This window comes from Nesoenas mayeri, assembly GCF_963082525.1.
Source record: "Nesoenas mayeri genome assembly, chromosome: 13".
NCBI lineage: Eukaryota > Metazoa > Chordata > Aves > Columbiformes > Columbidae > Nesoenas > Nesoenas mayeri.
This window is the reverse complement of record NC_137550.1, coordinates 9,607,389-9,626,491: the sequence shown is the minus strand read 5'-3', so window position 1 is coordinate 9,626,491 and position 19,103 is coordinate 9,607,389. Positions and strand designations below refer to the sequence as shown.

Sequence of the window (19,103 nt, the reverse complement as noted above, 5' to 3'; positions counted from 1 at the left end):
GCAGGGGATGCAATTTGGGAGAGGAGAATGGCAAAAGAACAAGAACCTCTCCATACTTGCCAACTCCTTACCTTTGGCACTTTTGGCTCACTAACACGCAGGGCTTCTCTAAAATAAGCATCAACTGCGTAATTAGCTTTGCGTTCTCGTTTTGGCGGCTCTATCCATTCCATCATGCTCAGCTACATGCAGAATAGAAAATAAAAAATTAAATTAACTGGATGCCTTCCTAAAGTAGCAAAAATAACGACTAATGTGGCACCACAAAACAGGAATGTATTTTTGCGTGGCAAGTCAATGGTTGTCCTCAATAACTCAGATACTACAAAAGAGCTCAAAAATAAGCTAGAAATTACAGCTGATTACAATATGTATTTAAACACATAAAAGATAATACACAAGTAAGGGAGTGCAGTGGCATGGATAGATCCCTTTATAGTATTCTACTTATTTCAGACACCCAAGTAAGGTTATGAGTCCATCCATCAAATGAGAATGGAAGGACTGGGGCTCTGAATTCTACAATACTTTGTGATACAAATTAATTCTTTCTCCTTTAAATGTCATAATGCATAAACTCTACAAAGGCTACAACATTGGCAAAAAAAAAATCCACTAGCAGCAAATAATCTCAACTGAATTACTTGAATTAAGTATACTTCAAGACTACGCTGTATTTAGCTGCCTTCCTGAAATAAAATTATCGACAAGAAAAGTCTTAGGTATATACACACACACACCCCACTCTGTTCTCATTAAATAGTTTATTTTTCTAAATGTTTCTTCAAAACTGATAAGAAAGCTGGGTTAGAAGTACATTCTGTAGTTAACAAATAGGAGTTCACATATCCGATTCCAGATAAGACTTTAATGATATCTTGACTATGCACCCCATACAAAACACAGACACCCGGGGGTGACCTTGTGGGACCCCAGGCAACACCTCTTTGTTTGGATGAGCCTTCTGTGATTAGGTAAATCATTGTACAAACAGTTGATACTAATGCTTGTGACTAAAACCTTCAGTGCAAAAGAGACTTAAGTCCAGGTTTCACATACAAAATTATTATGAGGCCTGTTTTTTAACTCTAGGTTATGTAGCAGTAAAATATTACTGACTGTAGCAGTATAGGAGGGTGCAACATAGTATTTTAGCTGCAGAAAGGAAGGAAAAAAAATCTGAGCAATATTATCAGATTTTACCATTACGTAGAACAGTAGGGATGAAAGCTAATTCAACAAAACTTCAGAAAACTCATGCTTCTGCAGAGCTAAGTGAATTTTTCAGTGGTTTCTCACTTCTCTAGAATAACATTTACAGTCATAACATTTCTACTATTGTATGGCCTTTATGGTGGCACCTCTAACAAAGTCTGAAAGACTTGAGGAAAATTACCTTTTGTTTTTCTCTATAATCTTCACCTTCGAAGTTGTATAAGCTCATTTCTGTGTCCATGGTGAAATTTCGTAAGGAGCTCTCCCCCATCTTCTGCAATCGCTCATTCATTTCAGCTGTCTAAAATACAGGAAGATACTTTTAGGCTTACTCAAGCTGTTTTATCCTTTCTGATAAAAAATAGCTCTCAGCATCATTGAAACATTCTCAATGTCTTCTGCTTTAAACTTTTACTTACACTTTCCTTAGAAGGAGAGATGCACACAATGCTTTTCAGTTTTGAACAACCTGACTCCAAGACTTTCCATTAAACTGAATTTATTATGCTGTGACATAGCCCAACAACTCTATGATTTAACTTCTAAATTTAAATGAAATTTATGCCCAACACTTTGGAGCTGAAATGGTAGTTCATTTTTCCAACAGCTACCTATTCCCTAATAAAGTTCCATAAAGGTTTTGTGTCTATTAGGCATAAAATTTATATCTGTCTAAAAACGCACAAAATAAACCACGTTTAAGATATGGCACACAGAGTATGTACTCTGAACACAGTTATAACTCACTAATTCTACTCCTTCAAAACTTTCATAGGCTTTAAAATATCTGTGAACAGTAACATAGTAGTTGGTCATATAAATAGGTTTCCATAATCAATTTATATTCTGCGCGTATATATCTAATGTTTGACATGTTTCAAATTCTGTATGAAATTGTTCTCTAACCTTCTTTTCACCTCGTTCTAAAATAGTAGTTATATCTTCTTCTGTCAGCTCACTGTCTTTAGAAGCAAAGACATGCGTGGCTCCATGCCGGATCATCTGCAACATTTCATCTTTTGCCAGTTTGTTAGACTGTTGGTCTATGAGCCTTCCTAAAATTGGGAAAAACATGTTTAAAGTTATAATAGAAAAGTACTAGCAGGATTCCGCAAACAGTGGATTTTTTTAGTTCACTGTCAGAACAAGGAAGGAAAAACAAAAGCACTGCACAGAAAAAAAAGATCACATTTCACTTGAGCTGAAAATAAACAGAAATCTGGAAATTCAGGGAAAAAAATAATTTTGGATCAAGCCATAACAAAGAAGGTTTCTCAGATAATCCAAATTTTTGTCTAAGATCTTATTCCTACAAAATTAACTCAACTTTTAAATCAAAATCCTATTTCAAAATGAAAAATGAGAAAATATTTTGTAATTTAGTACTTAAGATTTTTAACACCCACTTCACTGACTTCAACCCAAACCTCTGAGTATTTTTCCCAGAGTTCTAATTTCTGTCCTAAAATCTCACTCAGCCCATCTCATCTCTTCAGGGACCACCAAAATTGTGACCACCATCCTTTCAGTAGCCCACCCTTTTGGAAATACAACCAACCTCCAAAACTTAGCCTGAGAGCCTTAGTTTTTGACAAACTATTCTTCCAAGAGCTTCTAAACAAATACACACAAAGCAGTTTTAACGTTCAGTAAATTCATATGTGGTTCTAAGCAGCACATCTATATAATTATTTGTATCTGTCATGGAACGTATCTTTTTTTTCCATTTTAACATGACAAAAACCAAGTCACATCTATTCAGCAGTGGTTTGCTTTCCTCATTTAGAGTCTCAGCAGAAGTTTATGTCCACATTACTTAAGAAAATATTGGTTTTTTTCAAAAATTTCAGCTGAACAAGTAAACAACACATGAAGAGTTTCTTAGGTTGTTTTATTGTACTGCTATTACACACAAGGCCTGCTTTCTCTCATACTGTACATTCGTACAGTTATTTAACCCATACTTTAAAGGACTGAACAATTCTGTTGCAGACAAACATATATAGCAGTTGATACCTTGTTGTATAACTATAGAGTCCAGTCTCAGTTTTATTTCAGCTCTTTCTACAATCCTCTCTTCAACAGTATTATCAGTGATTAGTCGAAACACCCGTACTGGTTTCTTTTGACCAATACGATGCGCACGATCCTAACAAACATAAATCAGTGAGTGTTCAGCAACAAAAGCTCACAAGCAACAGACAGTTAGCTTGCTATATAGCAGAAACAGCAGACTGAAACTACCATATATTTCATGGTTCCTTGCTTATTCAGAGTATAAAAAAAAAAGTAAAACCAATGTAGTAATAATTACTCATCTCTGGCTATTACACCTTTAATTTTTGCATCATTCTATAACAATAAATGCATCTACCTCATTGTAAATGAAGATAATGTCTGTCTAGACTGCAAATGGCAAGTGGAGATAAAACAGGATGTAAGCAACACACATCTGCTCTGCTTTCAAACTAATTCTCCACCTTGACATAGGTACTGAAACTTTGGCACCTCTGGCATGAGCATATTGATTCCATAGGCAAAGTCCACACAGCCACAGGTTCAATACCATACACGGCCCACGCAGCTACATTAAAGCATCAATATGCAGCTCACACAGTAACACAGCAAATGGGGTTATCTGACTAACATGCTAAACGTGTGTTTAGTGCCTCTGGAAAACATTAATAAAACTATTATTTTGTCCTCTTAAATAAAAAAAGTTAAACAACTGGCCTTCAAGCTGTTAGTACCAGGATGTTCCACCTGTCCTTTAAACATGAATTGTTTAATCTTTTACTCCCCGGCATAATAGCAGTTTCTTTCTGATAATCCGACTAAACCTCACAAATCGCACTCATCAGTTTTCCAGAGGGTCAGTGTGCTATTGGCAGTCAGCACACATACCATGAGGGTGCAATATTTACAGTAAATATTTGATATTTTTAAGGGGATTGAAAACAAACCCAAACAAACACCACACAAATCACAGAACACCCCACCCCGCTCCAATCATGCAAGAAGCTTCATGTGACTTTTATTCCTCATGAAACAAATCACAGACTTGATTTTTTGATATTCAGCACTTGGAAGACTTTAGTATATTCAACTCAAAGATACTTTTTTTCCCTTGGTGTCATCACTGAATGATTTTACACTTATACAGAAACAAGGTGGATGGCAAAAGCATGAGCTTCCCAAAGGAAAGAATTTAAATCCACGTGCTTTTAATTCTTTGCTATTATTTTGGCAACAGCCCTCTGTCATTCATTTTTTCTGGAAAGACAGAATTAAGAATCATTCTTTGGATAAACAATATTGATACAGTATTTTGAGAGAAGTAATCATATTCAATTATGAAAATAATTAAAACAGATATTTATAGAGAAAAATCTACAGTTTCTTCCACAATTCTGTTCACACCCTTTTTATCTACTTCCCTAGTTTCTTGGTATTAAATACAAAAAATAAAGAAAAATAACAAAAGTGCCAGTTCTGGAAACACTTATACAAAATAGAACAATGACAACTTTAATAAATGAATGTGTATTAGGGAGTTAACTCACCATGGCTTGCAGATCTACTTGAGGGTTCCAATCTGAATCATAGAGAATAACCACATCAGCCGTTGCCAAATTGATTCCAAGACCTCCAGCTCTGGTACTCAGCATGAAAATAAATTTACTGCTGTTGGGAGCATTAAATGTGTCTATTGCTTCCTATAAGAAAAAAAAAAAGCGTCATTTAAGTCTCAGAGTTTTCAAACACGCTTTTAATACATTGGTGGCTTTTTAACAAAATTTCTTTGAAATTTACAGAATTTTAATAACAAAACCAATTTTTTTAATAGAAGAAACTGTAGGTCTGCACAGGTAGAAGAAAACATTGCGAGTCCACAAAGTATTACATTCTCATTTAGTTGAGGAGCAAATTAAATGTATTTTACTGTGGGCTTTTGTTAGGAAAAACATATACCCTTAGCAGCTTTTTAAGCTGTAGCATTTTTGCCTAACTTTAAACAATTACATAGCTACTTACATATAAATGTAAATAATAACAAAAGAACCAAAGAAATTTCTTGTTAACATACAACTTTCTCACCTCTCTTTCTTCATGTGGCGTCTGTCCATCCAGTCGGCAGTATTCATACCCGCGCCACATGCAATAGTCTTCCAAAATATCCAGTAAGCGAGTCATCTGACTAAAAAGTAGAACTCTGGAACCTGACAGAACAACACAAAAGGTTTGTCATTGGTTTTATGTTTTCACATTAATCTTATCACAGGGTCTACTACAGAGCACGAGTTAGAATTCACCTGAAATATTCTGTACTATGCCTAACTTACTCAAATAAGTCTCTCGTCTGAAGTTACTTTTCAGGTATTGATTTAACTTTGCTCCTGTTGCTGAACAGTACTCACCTTGCTCTCTGAGTTTTGCAAGCAGTTTGTCCAGCACCAACATTTTTCCGCTGTTGGTGATGAGATGCGTGTCAGTGGTGTAAGGAGGGCCCGGCTCAGCACCATCAAACAGGTATGGGTGGTTACAGCATTTCCGCAGCTGCATCAGAATATTCAGCAGACGCATCTTATCCATTTTCCCAGCTGAATTGAGGATATCAATATCTTTCATCAGGATCCTTGTGTACCTGAAGTTTTATAGGCAATTTTGAACAACTCTCAGTTTTTATTTTGTATTTAAAACATTAAGTAAACCCTGCAATATCCCAATTATTTATTTCTGGATGTTAGAGCTTGCTTTGGTTTTATAACAATGAGCTATACTTCTATGAAACTTCGTTAAAAGTCTGACTGATAATAAGGATTTACAAATCCATACCTAAACATAAAAGGCAATTTGTCTGTGAGGGACAACGATCTGTCATTTACAGGTTATCTTACACTTCTATTACAGGACTACGAAGTAGATTAAAGATATGATTTGACTCAAACTGCTATGCTGACCTGGCTCCTTTTCTCACATCTCTTCTGATGTGAGAAAACCTCAAGGTTTTATTTTAATTTCAGTTCAGACTTCTACTGGTGCATATACACTTGGAGCAAAGGAGGAAACCTGGCATATGTTCTTTCAAATAAAAATAAGGAAAGAAAAGAAGTTTCTGCTTTCTTGCTCTCAACCCTTTTCACTATCCTTCCTGAGCTCTTTGTAAATTGTGCAACTTTAAAAAAAGCCCCAATGACAGCTACAAATACACTACTCCATCTGACTATCTCAATATGCAACTACCAGGAAAAAAGAAGTGTGAAGAGCTGTAGTGTTCTTTATCAGAAAAGAATCTTAGAGTGATGTAAATAACTTACCATTCCCTCTGCATTTTGCTGAGCCCAAGATAAATTTTTACTTCCTTCTTTGGAGGCAAACTCTTTTCTACTTCAGCTTTTATGCGACGTAATAAAAATGGCTTCAAAACCTACAAAAATCAGGAGTTTTTATAGAGAAAAATTTATAAAATTGACTGCCTCAAATACAAAGTTACTAGATTCAGTTATCTGGTATTTATTCAGAACCAATCAATATCTATTTCTGAATGAGTTGCTATGACAGCAAACTCTGCAAAACGAAGTTGTCCACTAATAAGCTAAGTTCACACATAGATATGTAACACTACATAAGCCATAAACACATGTAACACCCATAAACCTATAAAAATCTATTTATTACCTTTTGACATAAGCTCTGTTTCATTTCCACTACCCGCATATATAAAATACACCAACATTTCAAAGATAAACTTGTGTGTGTGTGATGAAAAACATCTTTTATCTCACCCACAGTAAAACACAGGTAAAGGCATGCCTTCACTGCGACTAGCCTGCCATGTGTATCACTATACTATTCACCATAATAAATGGTTTCAAAAAGATCTCAAAATTCTTCATTTTCACATTTCATGCATACATTTTTGTCTGCTTCAAACAGTAATGTTACAAAAAGCAGCATCCACAATAGTAAGCTCCAATATTTATCCTGGGCATTTCTGTAACTAAATACCTTCACGTTCATCTTCTCAACTTTGAGATGAAGGGGAAAATACTCTGGTTTTGTTTTTTTACACTATGTATGCTAACAATGACACATGATTACAGCTTTATTTACTTACAGCATGAAGTCTTTCTACAAGTTTCTGATCACCCAGACAATTCTTAGTGTCAAACCATGAGTCAAAATCCTGTGGTGAGAAACAGCACGATTGGTATGAACAGTTTATCATCTGTAGTTTTAACAGACACATATTGACTCTCTCTCATTCCAGCTGAGAGTAGCATAAATCCTGAGACAAATAACTTCTACGAGTGAAAAACAAATCAGTCTGCAATTCTGTGGCGGCTCCCCAGCATGTTATAACATTCAAGTCAACTGAGTAACTCCACAGACAAAATACTATTACTCTGCTTAATTTCCAATGGTTTTCCATGCTCATCACTGCAGTGCCCAAGAAATGATGGGACAAGAAGGTAAAAAAAGGAAAAAAAATCCTTAAGTAAATAAAATGGACAACAGAGCAAAAATAAGGGAAGCAAGCAATAGAAGTACAAGAAACATTAACAGTAAAGGAGGAGAAAAAGGACTCAAATTCCAAATGAAAAAAAAAGGTGTATGCCTATTTGGATGCATCATATTCTTAATTCTACATTGCTTTCCCAAATTTTGTTCCACTTTGCATAATTCTTTATCTATTCAGAGTATGGCGTTTGCTATTACTAGCCTGAGGCTTTATCTGCACAGAATGCACTGGTTGAACTAGGCAGAGCAAAAATGTAGTCTACAGTCAGGTAAGGCACAGAGCTTCTCCTGAATCCAGGCCTTCCACATCATATGTGTCTTGTTAGGCTGGTCATTCTTCTCTTCTGCAGAAAGCAGCCCCGGAATCAAAACAAGAACACGACTGTACTTCCAAACCTCAACTTACATCTGCAGAATTGAAGACATCAGGTAAAAGAAAATTGAGCAATGCCCACAGCTCATGGAGGTTATTCTGTAACGGAGTTCCTGTAAGCAGCAACCGATTTGTCGTCTTGAACTCCCGTACGATCTCTGACAGCTAGAAATACAACAAATAGTTACCATCATCATGTACATTTAAGCATAATGAATTTTCATCATTTTCTGAAACCTGAAACAATGTCAACTAAATTTAAAGACAGTGAGCTACCTATGAAATCCATATTTACCACTCAAAACCACTACACCTAACACTTAAAATCTGCTAAAATCAGATGGAATCTGTTATGTCAAACTCTCTTCAAAGTATCAAATAATTCTGAGTTTACCTTTGACTTCTCATTCTTTATTCTGTGAGCTTCATCAATTACCAGGTATCTCCAGTTAAATTTTTTGAAGACTGATTTCTCTTTGATTACCATTTCATATGACGTAACACAAACATCCCATTCACCAGGCATCATAACATCACGGATAAAAGCAGCCTAAAGCAGAACAGATGAATTAATAAACATTTATAAATATGAACAATATATATGGAATTCAGTGAAACCTATCTCTGCCAACATTACTGATGCAGTAAGCTAGCATACAAAAGAAGAATCTGAAACATACTTTCAGCAACTGAAAGTTACTGTAACAAAAGCTTTCCGTCCTTCGTGCCTTAAGCACAGACAGATCATCATCTGGGGTTAAGCAAAACACTTGTGCTCCAGATCCCTCACCAGCTTCCTTGCCCTTCTCTGAACCCACTCCAGCACCTCAAGGTCTTTCTTGTAGTGAGGGGCCCAAAACTGACCCCAGGATTTGAGGTGCAGCCTCAACAGCACTGAGTACAGGGGGATGATCACTGCTCTGGTCCTGCTGGCCACACTATTCCTGATATAAGCAGGATGCTGGTGGCCTTTTTGGCCACCTGGGCACACTGCTGGCTCATGTTCGACTGCTGTCAACCAACATCCCCAGATACTTTTTGATCAGGGCACTTTCCAGCCACTCTTCCCTGAGCCTGTATTGCTGCCTGGGGTTGTTGTGACCCAAGTGCAGGACCTGGCACTTGCCCTTTGTGTACATGATACAACTGGCCTCAGCCCAACAATCCAGCCAGTCCAGATCCCTCTGTATGGCCTTCCTACCCTCAAGCAGTAACAGGCAGTTATACAATATATATGTGGAGCCACAGAACTCACAGGAACATCCAGCTCATTGACCCTCCTCAAGTTAGAAAACCATCCTACATCTAATTTAAGGCCTTCACTGTGAAAGATGAAAAGCTCTACAACAGAATCCTAGTTACAAGGCATGAACACTAGACAAAAGTAAAGAGTGGAAGAAGCCACCTAAAGAAGGTAGAGAAAGAGGTAACAAAGTGAGGGGAAAAAAAAAGAAGAAGAAAAATGAATAAACACTGTCACAACAAACACAGAAGAGACCAAAAACAAAAAATAGGCACAAAAAAAATCAGAGGAAGACAACAGTAAAAGAGGAAAGTCAGCTGTACTGTGATCCCAGGTTATTACTTCACTTACTGATTTGCACTTTTCCTCATAGCTACAAGCATATCATTTTGCAATTTCAATGTTAATATATTTAAAGATTACTAAAAAATATTATAATTAAGTAGCTTAGGGAGAATTCCACGTCCCCAAATGCTAGTTTTTGACAAACAACGTATACAACTTTGAAATGTAGAGCACTTACTCTGGCATCTTTATCTCCAATAAGGCAAACGGCACGTAGTGATGGAACCCAGCGTTTGAATTCATTCATCCAATTGTGCAAAGTCGATTTTGGAACAAGGACCATGTGAGGCCCAGGAATGTTTCTGTAATGCTTCAGATAGCCTAACAACGCTATTGTTTGCAGAGTCTTACCAAGACCCTGCATTGACAAAGAAGGGGGGGGAAAGGAATCTACTGATATTAAATGCCATACAGAAATAGTTTCAAACAACTTTCACACTATACAATTCTGCCACTTAAGTTATTTTAGAGCAAACTGCCCAGCAAATGCTTGCAATACAATTTCTTTCATTACATTACAATTCCAGTTGTGAAAAATCTAACTGTTGAAGAATGATGCATATACTATAGGCACTTTAATGCTGAATTTTGCTCAGTAATTGCCACAAAAAATTCCAAAAGATTACTGCTTACCATTTCATCTGCCAGAATGCCATTAACACCATTTTCATACAATGAGATCATCCAGTTCAAACCTCTAACCTGATAATCTCTTAGTGTTCCTCCTTTCACATCTGTAAATGTAAGATTCCTCTAAGTAGAGAAATAATAATTCTAAGTAGAAAATTTTAACTGCAATCTGCTCAGATTTTAATTACATCAAAGCAATCAGAAAACTGCCAATACAATACTTACATGAAGGAGACTCCTCAAATCGAATACACACATTAGATGTTTTTCGACTCTCTGACAACAGTTCTTCATCTTCTTCTTGTTCTGTGCGCCTGTGGCGATAACTGAAGAAAGAATTCAAGATTCCTGTTCATATGAAATAATTTCAAAACACTGACTATAAAAATCAAGAGACAAATTACAACAGAAACAATCGTTGATCTATAATGTGTGCGATCTGGTACTCCCGCCAAAATCATATCCTGTTAATAAATTATTCCTTGTGCTTCATTTCAGCTTTAATTAGAACGGCTGACATGAAGCCCCCATCTCCAGAGCCATAACGACACTCTGACAGCAAGTATTGTGAGTTCTCTAAGGTACCTTTTAATGAGGAACACAAAAATACAGCACACGCATCAGTAGTGGCCTTAAAATCAATTACTTGATGACTATAGGATTCAGAAGAGTCACATATTCAATTAAAAAAAAATTTCCAAAAGTTATCAATCAGAAAATGTGATTTTGTAAAGGTTCCAAAAACTAGTTGCTTGCTATGAAGAGACCCCTCAGAAACACAACATGCAGGCTATGCCTGCGTTACTGACTAGTATAGACAGACTGGTGAAATCAGACAACCGGTGCTGAGGATCCACCACCACACAATGTCCACGTTGTCTTGTTTCACCTTGCTCTAGCTCCACTGTCCCACTGACATGGCCACGGGAAGATGGAGCACATCAGGTGCATTTCTGGAGTGTATCTTCTCATTCAAGGTCATGCAAAAGAAATCCAATTCATATGCTCCAAAAGCACTGCACAATATGGACCAAAGCATGGTTAGGGGCAAGAATCGGGGAATTCACTTTACAAGGTCAGACTAATGCTCATGGATGAGCATGCATACACCAACCAGCTTTTACAGAAATTGCCATACACGATTAACAGGAAAAGCCCAGGACTCACTTCAAGCACAATATCTACGCTGCTAACTAAACAGGTATGTTAAAACACATAATTAGTTTGAAAGTATAAAATGTCAGAAATAAAACATACTCCCCAGCTGAAATCAAAGTCTGTTTTTCATCTTTCTTCATCCGCGGCCGTCCCAACTTGACTTTCAATGGAGATGTGGGTGATTTTTGTGCTGCAGGCTGAATAAAGTGTGCAAAAAGTTCTGTCTGCTTCAGGAGGAATTCAAATCTTTTTGCTCGATCTGCTTTCTAGTTTCCAAAGTGGGGAGAGAATTAAAAAAAGAAAAATCAATAACTTTTTTCCATTAAAAATGTATTTTTATTAAGAAACAAAATTTAGACACTCCCGAGAGCAAATCATATGAAGAAAGACTGACAACACCATTTGCCTACTGTTAGCCAACTCAGAGGACTACAAGCATCATGAAATAGCTCAAGCTGCTTCAGCTCACAGCTGAGCATGAATTGCTTTAGAGCAGCCAGTTGTAACATGTGATGGTCCAAATGATCCACAGCAATCTGGAAGACATGGGAGGACTTGATAACGTTATCCCAGCAACTCGTCCCCATTCAAAACTCAAAGTTTAGTAAAACAAATCCCAACCAGTTTACTCATACAGATTGTTTAAGTCTGCATGGCACACCAGCAACTGTGAAGTGATGTTTCAAAGCACAGTCTGTAAAAAATAAAGAAAACACTAAGGTTCTGACTTAAAGGAAAGGATGAAATCCTAACCTTGCTCAAGTCAGTGGCAAAACTTCCATCACCTTCAAGGCTATCAGGATTTGATCCAAGACAACAACATGGTAGCTCTGCTTTTAGAAGTATGACTAAAGTAATGGATGCATCAGCTCAATGCTGCCTTCAGTCAAGTTTGTGAATTTTGCTGTCAGATTTCAAATTTCTACCATTTCAGTTTTGCCATCTTGATGGGGCATATGCACTTCACTATATAAACACAGCAAGACATACATCCTTCTCTACATTTAAAACACATATTACATAATTAAGAAAAATATTATAAAAATAAAATGCTATCTGTCAGAATGCTATTGTTATCAGTTTCTCTATGCCATTTCTAAGCACCATGTAACACTGTACCACTTCATGTAATTTTATTGTGATCTCATTTATATATCTTGATATAAACTACAGACATGAAATTGTAGTTCTGTAAGACAGCTTTTCTAAGAAATATACAAAAACCAGAATGCTTTTCTGAAGGTAACTTATATGCAAGTAAAAGTGCTCTAACAGTAATTACACAAACCAAAGAAAAAGGCAATAAAAATTAACCTGATGTGCAATGCACCATCTTGCCACATGAGGGCAATGCATTTCTTTAATTGTGAACCACTTACAGCAAACAAACATCTTTACTAGATCTCTGGGAAAAAAACTACTATTATCCCTTGCATTCCTTATTGGACCATTTCAGTAAACAACCTGAAAAACAAATAAACTGTAAATATCAAGGAAAACTTTTCGGAAAAAAGAAATCTAAAAGGGGGAGTAAAGATGTGGATGTTTATGCTCCAATAGGATAAGAGTAAATCCATTCAGAGGATTTGTATGAAACTAATAATACATGGTGCTTTTGGCAACCTAACCATAACTGGTAAGGTTCTATACTGAATGCTACTATATACTTTTTTGCCTGCAAAATTACTGTCAGGGTGTAAGCAGCATGCCTTGATAAATAGTGACGGTCTCGCTCACGACTGCACAACTGATCAAAGGTAGATTTTTTGGGATCTATTTAGAACAACTGATCTAACATTCTGATTTAGGAAAGATGCAAGTTACCCATGTGTTGCTGTGAAATCAAGTTTGTTTATTTATTTAATTCCGCTTTCAACAAACAAAACTTCATTTGTCTTCTCTTTGACTAAGTAGTAAATATTCATATAAGTAGGTATCAATTTTTCTATGTCTAACAGCAACATTCTTCCTTTGTTTCTATGGTATTCAAACCTTTCGGACTCTACTGTAATTTTAGGCATCTATTTAGCGTTAAAGCTTTTAAGAAAAATGCAGCAAGACACAGAGACCAGCTTCAACCAACAACTTACTATAAGTGTCATTCAAGAACAAGTCTTGCAGTGTCCTCCTGGCTTCTGCCTCTTTGTAACAGATAAGTTACCCTGTTACCTGTCCTCTCCAGCACTGTGAGCTCTCTTCATTTGTGTCACTGGCAGATCCACTTTCGCACTGTTATGGCACATATATTATGGGGCATATCAACATTTAAAACCTTTATATTTTTATATGATGAGAAACTGGTAGCTTCAGTACTCTAAGAAGTAACTTGGGGATACCTCTGACATGACTCAAGGGGTCATCAAACAAAACTAACACAGATTCAAAACCAAAAGGGGAGAGTTCTAAATATAAAATGCAATTGAATAGAAATTCCTTAGCACAGGAGAGTGTGGGCAACTAAACCTACATGAGGGGGGGAAAGCAAGCTGAAAATTCATGAGGGAAAAAAAAAAACCACACTGATGAGTACTGAGTATAAAACCCAGAGCTTTCAACTCCAGAAATCACGCAGACAAAAACACTTGGCAGAGCCTTAACAGAACTACCGCTCTCTGCTTCCTCTGTTCTCATCATCTTCACTAAGTATCTATGGTCAGCTGTATGGTCAGCCACTGTGAGAAACACCACACTGCACTAGACATTTAAAGGAACCTTGATTCGTTTTTCTTTTCTGACATGTCCAGTCTGCAATAATTCCTTGTAACTGTGTTGATCTAGTTCAAGCAAACAACAAATGTCATAAAAAGCTGCAGTATATTTTGTCATGAAAACACTTACCATCTTCTCTTCATATTCTGGGTCAACTTCTTTTTCAGGTCTAGCTGCCTTTGGAGGAAGTTTGAGTTGAAATGGGGGATCATTTTTCTGGAATTCAAATTTTAAACACTTTATAAATATCAGCTTATTTATTTACTAAAGCAAATATATAGCAAACTGAATAAACCTACACACTGCAAGATAAGCATGCTACTGTTTAAAAATAATTATTTCAAAATGAAGTGACTGCATTAATGATATTATTTCACCCAGAGCAGAACCTCATATCCATGACAAAACTAAAGCAGAGATCTGACTAGATAAAATGTAAGTTGCAGATCTCCCTCATCCTGATGCTTATCTCTACAAATAGGATCCAAGTTGAAAGCATTGAAAGAAAGTACTAAAAGAGGGTGAAGTGTAATCTTTCACAGAGATCATGCTTTAAATGCGTGATTAAATTTAATATCTTCATAAGATATTTTTTGAAATTAAATGTGATTTCTAAATGTAAAATTCCTAACTGTAAATTTCTGTCACTTGCATTGTGGTTGGGTTCTGTTTGTTTGGTTTCACTCCTAGATTAATAGAGTTCACTTGCGAACGCAGGTTTAACTACACTAAGCCATATGCCTAGGAAGAGACACAAATTAAACAACCAAATCAATCCACATAGCAACCCCTGCATGGTATACTCTTCGACAGTTGACAACAAACTACCTCATTTACCATAAATGACAGAAATTTAAGAAACTGTAACAAAAATGTCTGACTCTTATACCTTACAAGACTCATTTCTGTCTTCAATCAGGAAGCTCAAAGCAGTTTCCACAAATTAAGCTGCTACATTGCTATACTGGCAAAATATCCTCTCAAAAAGATAATCATACGAGAAATGTTTTGTGGATTTTTTTTTTCCCCAATTCAGTTTTTGAAGTGAAATATATATATACACATACATACACACACACTTATTTTTTGAGATGCATTAAATTACAAAAATGTTTTCGAAAAGCACTGAATAATCTGAAAGGCACTCCCAAAGCACATCTCTAGATAAAATGTAAGAGTCTTAATCTGACAAGCACTTTAAGTATCAACGTACTATAAGTGCATTAAAATAACAATGATAATTAGTCTAAACTATACAGGCTCAAGTAGCAAAACCAGACCAAAATGGGACTAAATCTGTAAGTCTGTCAAGCAACTTTACGCTTAAATTCCAGAACTGTTACTGATAAATATATGTGCCAACTTACTCTCTAACTTCAAGCACAATCGTGCAAATGGAAGGAATATTTTCTCAAGTCAGAGATCACCTTTTCAAATTTTGGCCCAAAGGCAAAATTCTCTGCAAAGGTGAACACTACTAAGTGTATAATTAAGTTATTTGACAAATTAATTATTTTATAAATGCATTAAGTTTGGCTTTGCAAGGCCAAATTACTATATTGCAAATAGAAATGTTCTATTCACTTACAGCTTCTTCAATCAGAAAGTAATGTTAGGAGGGGACTGCTACACCAACATGCTAAAGAGCAGCTCATATGTGTATATTCACACCTCTGTTATATTCTCACATACCATAAACTCCAGCAAGAGAGACTGTCAAATTAATATCAGGCCAAATCCTTGTTATTAGTGACAAAATACTACTCCTTAGAGGAAAACAAAACTGACAGTAGGCCATTTCATATATCACTCTCACTTCCCTTAGAAATAAATCACATAGATATATGCTACTGGAAAAAAAGTTGTCTGTCTACCTCAGGTAAGTATGAAGTTTCTCCTGGACAAGTAGAATGACTCAATATTATAAGAATCCCTTTCAAGTACATGTTTTTCAAGTAAAATGTAACAATATTATCTTTCTAAGCCCCAAGGCAGATGGCTCTAATGCCCGTTGTTACTCAGATTTCACTAGAAAAACTCATGGTCGCATACAAATTGAGTTTATTCATAAGTAAGTATTTGTGAATAACACACTCTGAGTTAAAGAAGTAAATGAACTGATGTGTAAAGTTACTGCAGCCACAGCACCATGAAATCAAATCCTACACTCTACCTTTCCAGAGGAAAGCTTCCATGCCCCCTACTCCTCACTGCAGTGTTTCTGTTGAACATTGGTGCCCCAAAATATTAGAAATAATGAACAGAACACTATAAAAAGCTGATGAAAGAAACAACTCAAGACACATGCATACCAATACCCTTTCTCTTCCTCACAACTTACAATCTGCCTCTACCCTAAATAAGATTTCTATTACAGGTTAAACCCAAGACAAGGGCAGCCCCTGAAAACCAGTGTCATTGGGTAGGTCAGGTGAACACCTAATAAACGACAGCTGTTTCAGCTGACTTCACTCATGTAACCTGTGCTATCGAGAACTTTAAACAGATGCATTAAGAATAATTAAAAGGACTCCTTTTGTGTTTAACTTGTACATAAAGAGTGGAAATACATCCCAAATAGCCACTAAATTAAGACACTGTTGTGGTACTACTGCAACAAGACAGACTATTCATAGTGCAGCAATCCACTGAGAGGGGAACAGAGCACATCACGTTGCACTATATGCCATTATTTTGGTGATGGTATGACTAACTGTATAGCCGTGTAACAGACCTGTGGCCACACGTGAAATGAAACTCCACAGCCTGAATTAATGCACAAACAACAAAATCCTTTTTTTTCCTTCCTTTAAGAAATATATTGACCAGTATGGCACAGTAACACAATGTTGATAATACCTGAAACTATTCACTGCTTTCAAATTACTTCTCCAGGCAGGCATTCTGGCATTCTCTAAACCTTTAGCATGAACTTTTTAACAGTTGACATGCATAAAATTTTGTAGAATACGTTGTATCCAATACAGAAACCTTTTCCCCGATAACGAGGTAATGTTCAGAATTACATTATACTGTATCTCATAGCTGTTTGCACATACACACAATGAAATAAAAAAATCAAGTGCTCTTTTCAGGCAAAAATTGACTTTCATTAATTGGAATTATAATTCTGATTGCACTAATATCAGTATTTCTGCAATTTTCTCCAATAGCAAAGATATGGCACATGGTCAACCTTCTTACTAAGTTTTTATAAGCTTCATTCTTCAGGTTAAGTCTCATTCAGTTTCCAAGGATACCCAAATACGTCACTTTCCACATTCCTCATACCTTAGCCTGGTTTTTTTTGTTTGTTTTTTTTGTTTTTCAAACAAGGAAAGCTAAAGGAGAAGGCTGGCGGGCTGTGCTCCGCCGAGGGCTTGCTCTGCCCCGGGGCCGCAGTTCAGCTGAGCAGAGGGAAGGGCTGGGACAGGCGGTCCAGCCGCTCCGGGCCCTCACCCCGATGGGCTCCCCAGCTCCCGCTGCCCCCCGCCGGTCCAGGACAGCTTCCCCCGGGCCAGGGGAGCCAGCAGCGCGGGGGCAGCAGCGGCCGGGCCCCGCGGGAGCGCACGGGCTGCGGGGCTGGCGGGTGGCACAGCACGGCACTGGAGCCCGGGCTGACGGGCCGGCACCGCCGTGCCCGGGCTGCGTGGCAGGGAACGGGGCACCCGGACCGTGCGGGCGGCAGTGGCTGAAGGGCAGACCGGGAGGCGAGGGCTGTGTCCGGCCTGCAGGGCCGCCGCGTAGGCCGGGCTCCGGCTGCGGCCCGGACGGGCCCCCGCGGGCTGCGGCAGAGAGGCGGGCGCGCTGCCAGCGGCCCGGGCAGCCTCAGGGTCGGGCGGCGGTCTCGGGGCCAGGGCGGCGCGGCTGTAGGAGGCGGCAGCGGGGCCAGACACGATCGTTCCCGGAGACTCCGCCGCATCCCCCCACCCGCCCGCCCCTGGAGCGGTACCTCCTCGGCGCCGGGCTCCTGCGCAGAGGCCGCGGCGGCAGAGGTGCACGGCTCCTCGGCGGGGCTGCACGGCTCCGCGGGACCCGGGTCCATCCTGCGCGGCGGCACCTGGAGCCAGCGGGGGGCGGCCCCACCGTCCCAAACGCTACGCGGCCCCGCCCCTCCCGCCGGGCCCGCCCCGCGCGTCTCGCGATACTTCTGCGGGCGGGCCGCGGGAGCTTAGCGGCGGCGCGAGAACGGGGTCCTGCTCGGGACCGGTGCCCGGCTGCACCCCGGGGTGCCGTGCCGTGCCGTGCCGTGCCGTGCCGTGCCGTGCCGTGCCGTGCCGTGCCGTGCCGTGCCGTGCCGTGCCGTGCCGTGCCACAGATCCACAGAATGTCAGGGGTTGGAAGGGACCTGGAAAGCTCATCCAGTGCAATCCCCCCATGGAGCAGGAACACCCAGATGAGGTTACACAGGAAGGTGTCCAGGCGGGTTGGAATGTCTGCAGAGAAGGAGACTCCACAACCCCCCTGGGCAGCCTGGGCCAGGCTCTGCCACCCTCACTGAGAAGAAGTTTCTTCTCAAATTTAAATGGAACCTCCTGTGCTCTAGTTTGTACCCATTGCCCCTTGTCCTATCTGTATGGGGAATATGGTGAGAGAGAAGGGAGCAAAATGTGCTCTGCTCCCATGTCTTCCCAGAGAGGAGTCCCCATGGTCCTGGCACAGGCAGGTAAAGCACGTGGGCTCTAGACCTCTTGTGAAGGGACACCTGGGTGAGGTCATGGAGAGCTGGCCAAAGGATAAGGTGCTGCATGAGCCAGACAATGGTACAAGGCAGAAAACTTTATACTTGCAGTTCATTCTCCTTGGCTTCAAATACTCTTGTAAATAGCAAGTGTGTTTTCCTAAATGTTGTGGGCTTGATTTGAGAGATGAAATAATCTCTAAACATCCACAGGGCTAAGAGGTACA

At 38.9% G+C, this 19,103-nt stretch overlaps 1 protein-coding gene across 3 annotated transcripts in view; it reads right to left on the bottom strand.

The window, feature by feature from the left end:
- SMARCA1 (SNF2 related chromatin remodeling ATPase 1) overlaps positions 1 to 18,269 on the bottom strand; it is a 34,202-nt gene extending 15,933 nt beyond the window's left edge. For all 3 annotated transcript variants that reach the window (XR_013922800.1, XM_080352868.1, XM_080352869.1), the window contains exons 1-17: positions 18,148 to 18,269; positions 14,325 to 14,411; positions 11,586 to 11,752; positions 10,554 to 10,654; positions 10,332 to 10,432; positions 9,877 to 10,056; positions 8,505 to 8,660; positions 8,144 to 8,275; positions 7,334 to 7,402; positions 6,534 to 6,643; positions 5,634 to 5,860; positions 5,314 to 5,435; positions 4,779 to 4,931; positions 3,232 to 3,364; positions 2,122 to 2,270; positions 1,397 to 1,516; positions 72 to 182 (exon numbers count right to left, since the gene is read on the bottom strand). Coding sequence is in view for 2 of the 3 variants with exons in the window: in XM_080352868.1 (XP_080208994.1) it covers positions 72 to 182; positions 1,397 to 1,516; positions 2,122 to 2,270; positions 3,232 to 3,364; positions 4,779 to 4,931; positions 5,314 to 5,435; positions 5,634 to 5,860; positions 6,534 to 6,643; positions 7,334 to 7,402; positions 8,144 to 8,275; positions 8,505 to 8,660; positions 9,877 to 10,056; positions 10,332 to 10,432; positions 10,554 to 10,654; positions 11,586 to 11,752; positions 14,325 to 14,411; positions 18,148 to 18,240 (2,211 nt within the window). In the remaining variant the exon portion in view is untranslated. The remainder of the gene's footprint in view (positions 1 to 71; positions 183 to 1,396; positions 1,517 to 2,121; positions 2,271 to 3,231; positions 3,365 to 4,778; positions 4,932 to 5,313; positions 5,436 to 5,633; positions 5,861 to 6,533; positions 6,644 to 7,333; positions 7,403 to 8,143; positions 8,276 to 8,504; positions 8,661 to 9,876; positions 10,057 to 10,331; positions 10,433 to 10,553; positions 10,655 to 11,585; positions 11,753 to 14,324; positions 14,412 to 18,147) is intronic.
- Between the last annotated feature and the right edge of the window lie 834 nt (positions 18,270 to 19,103).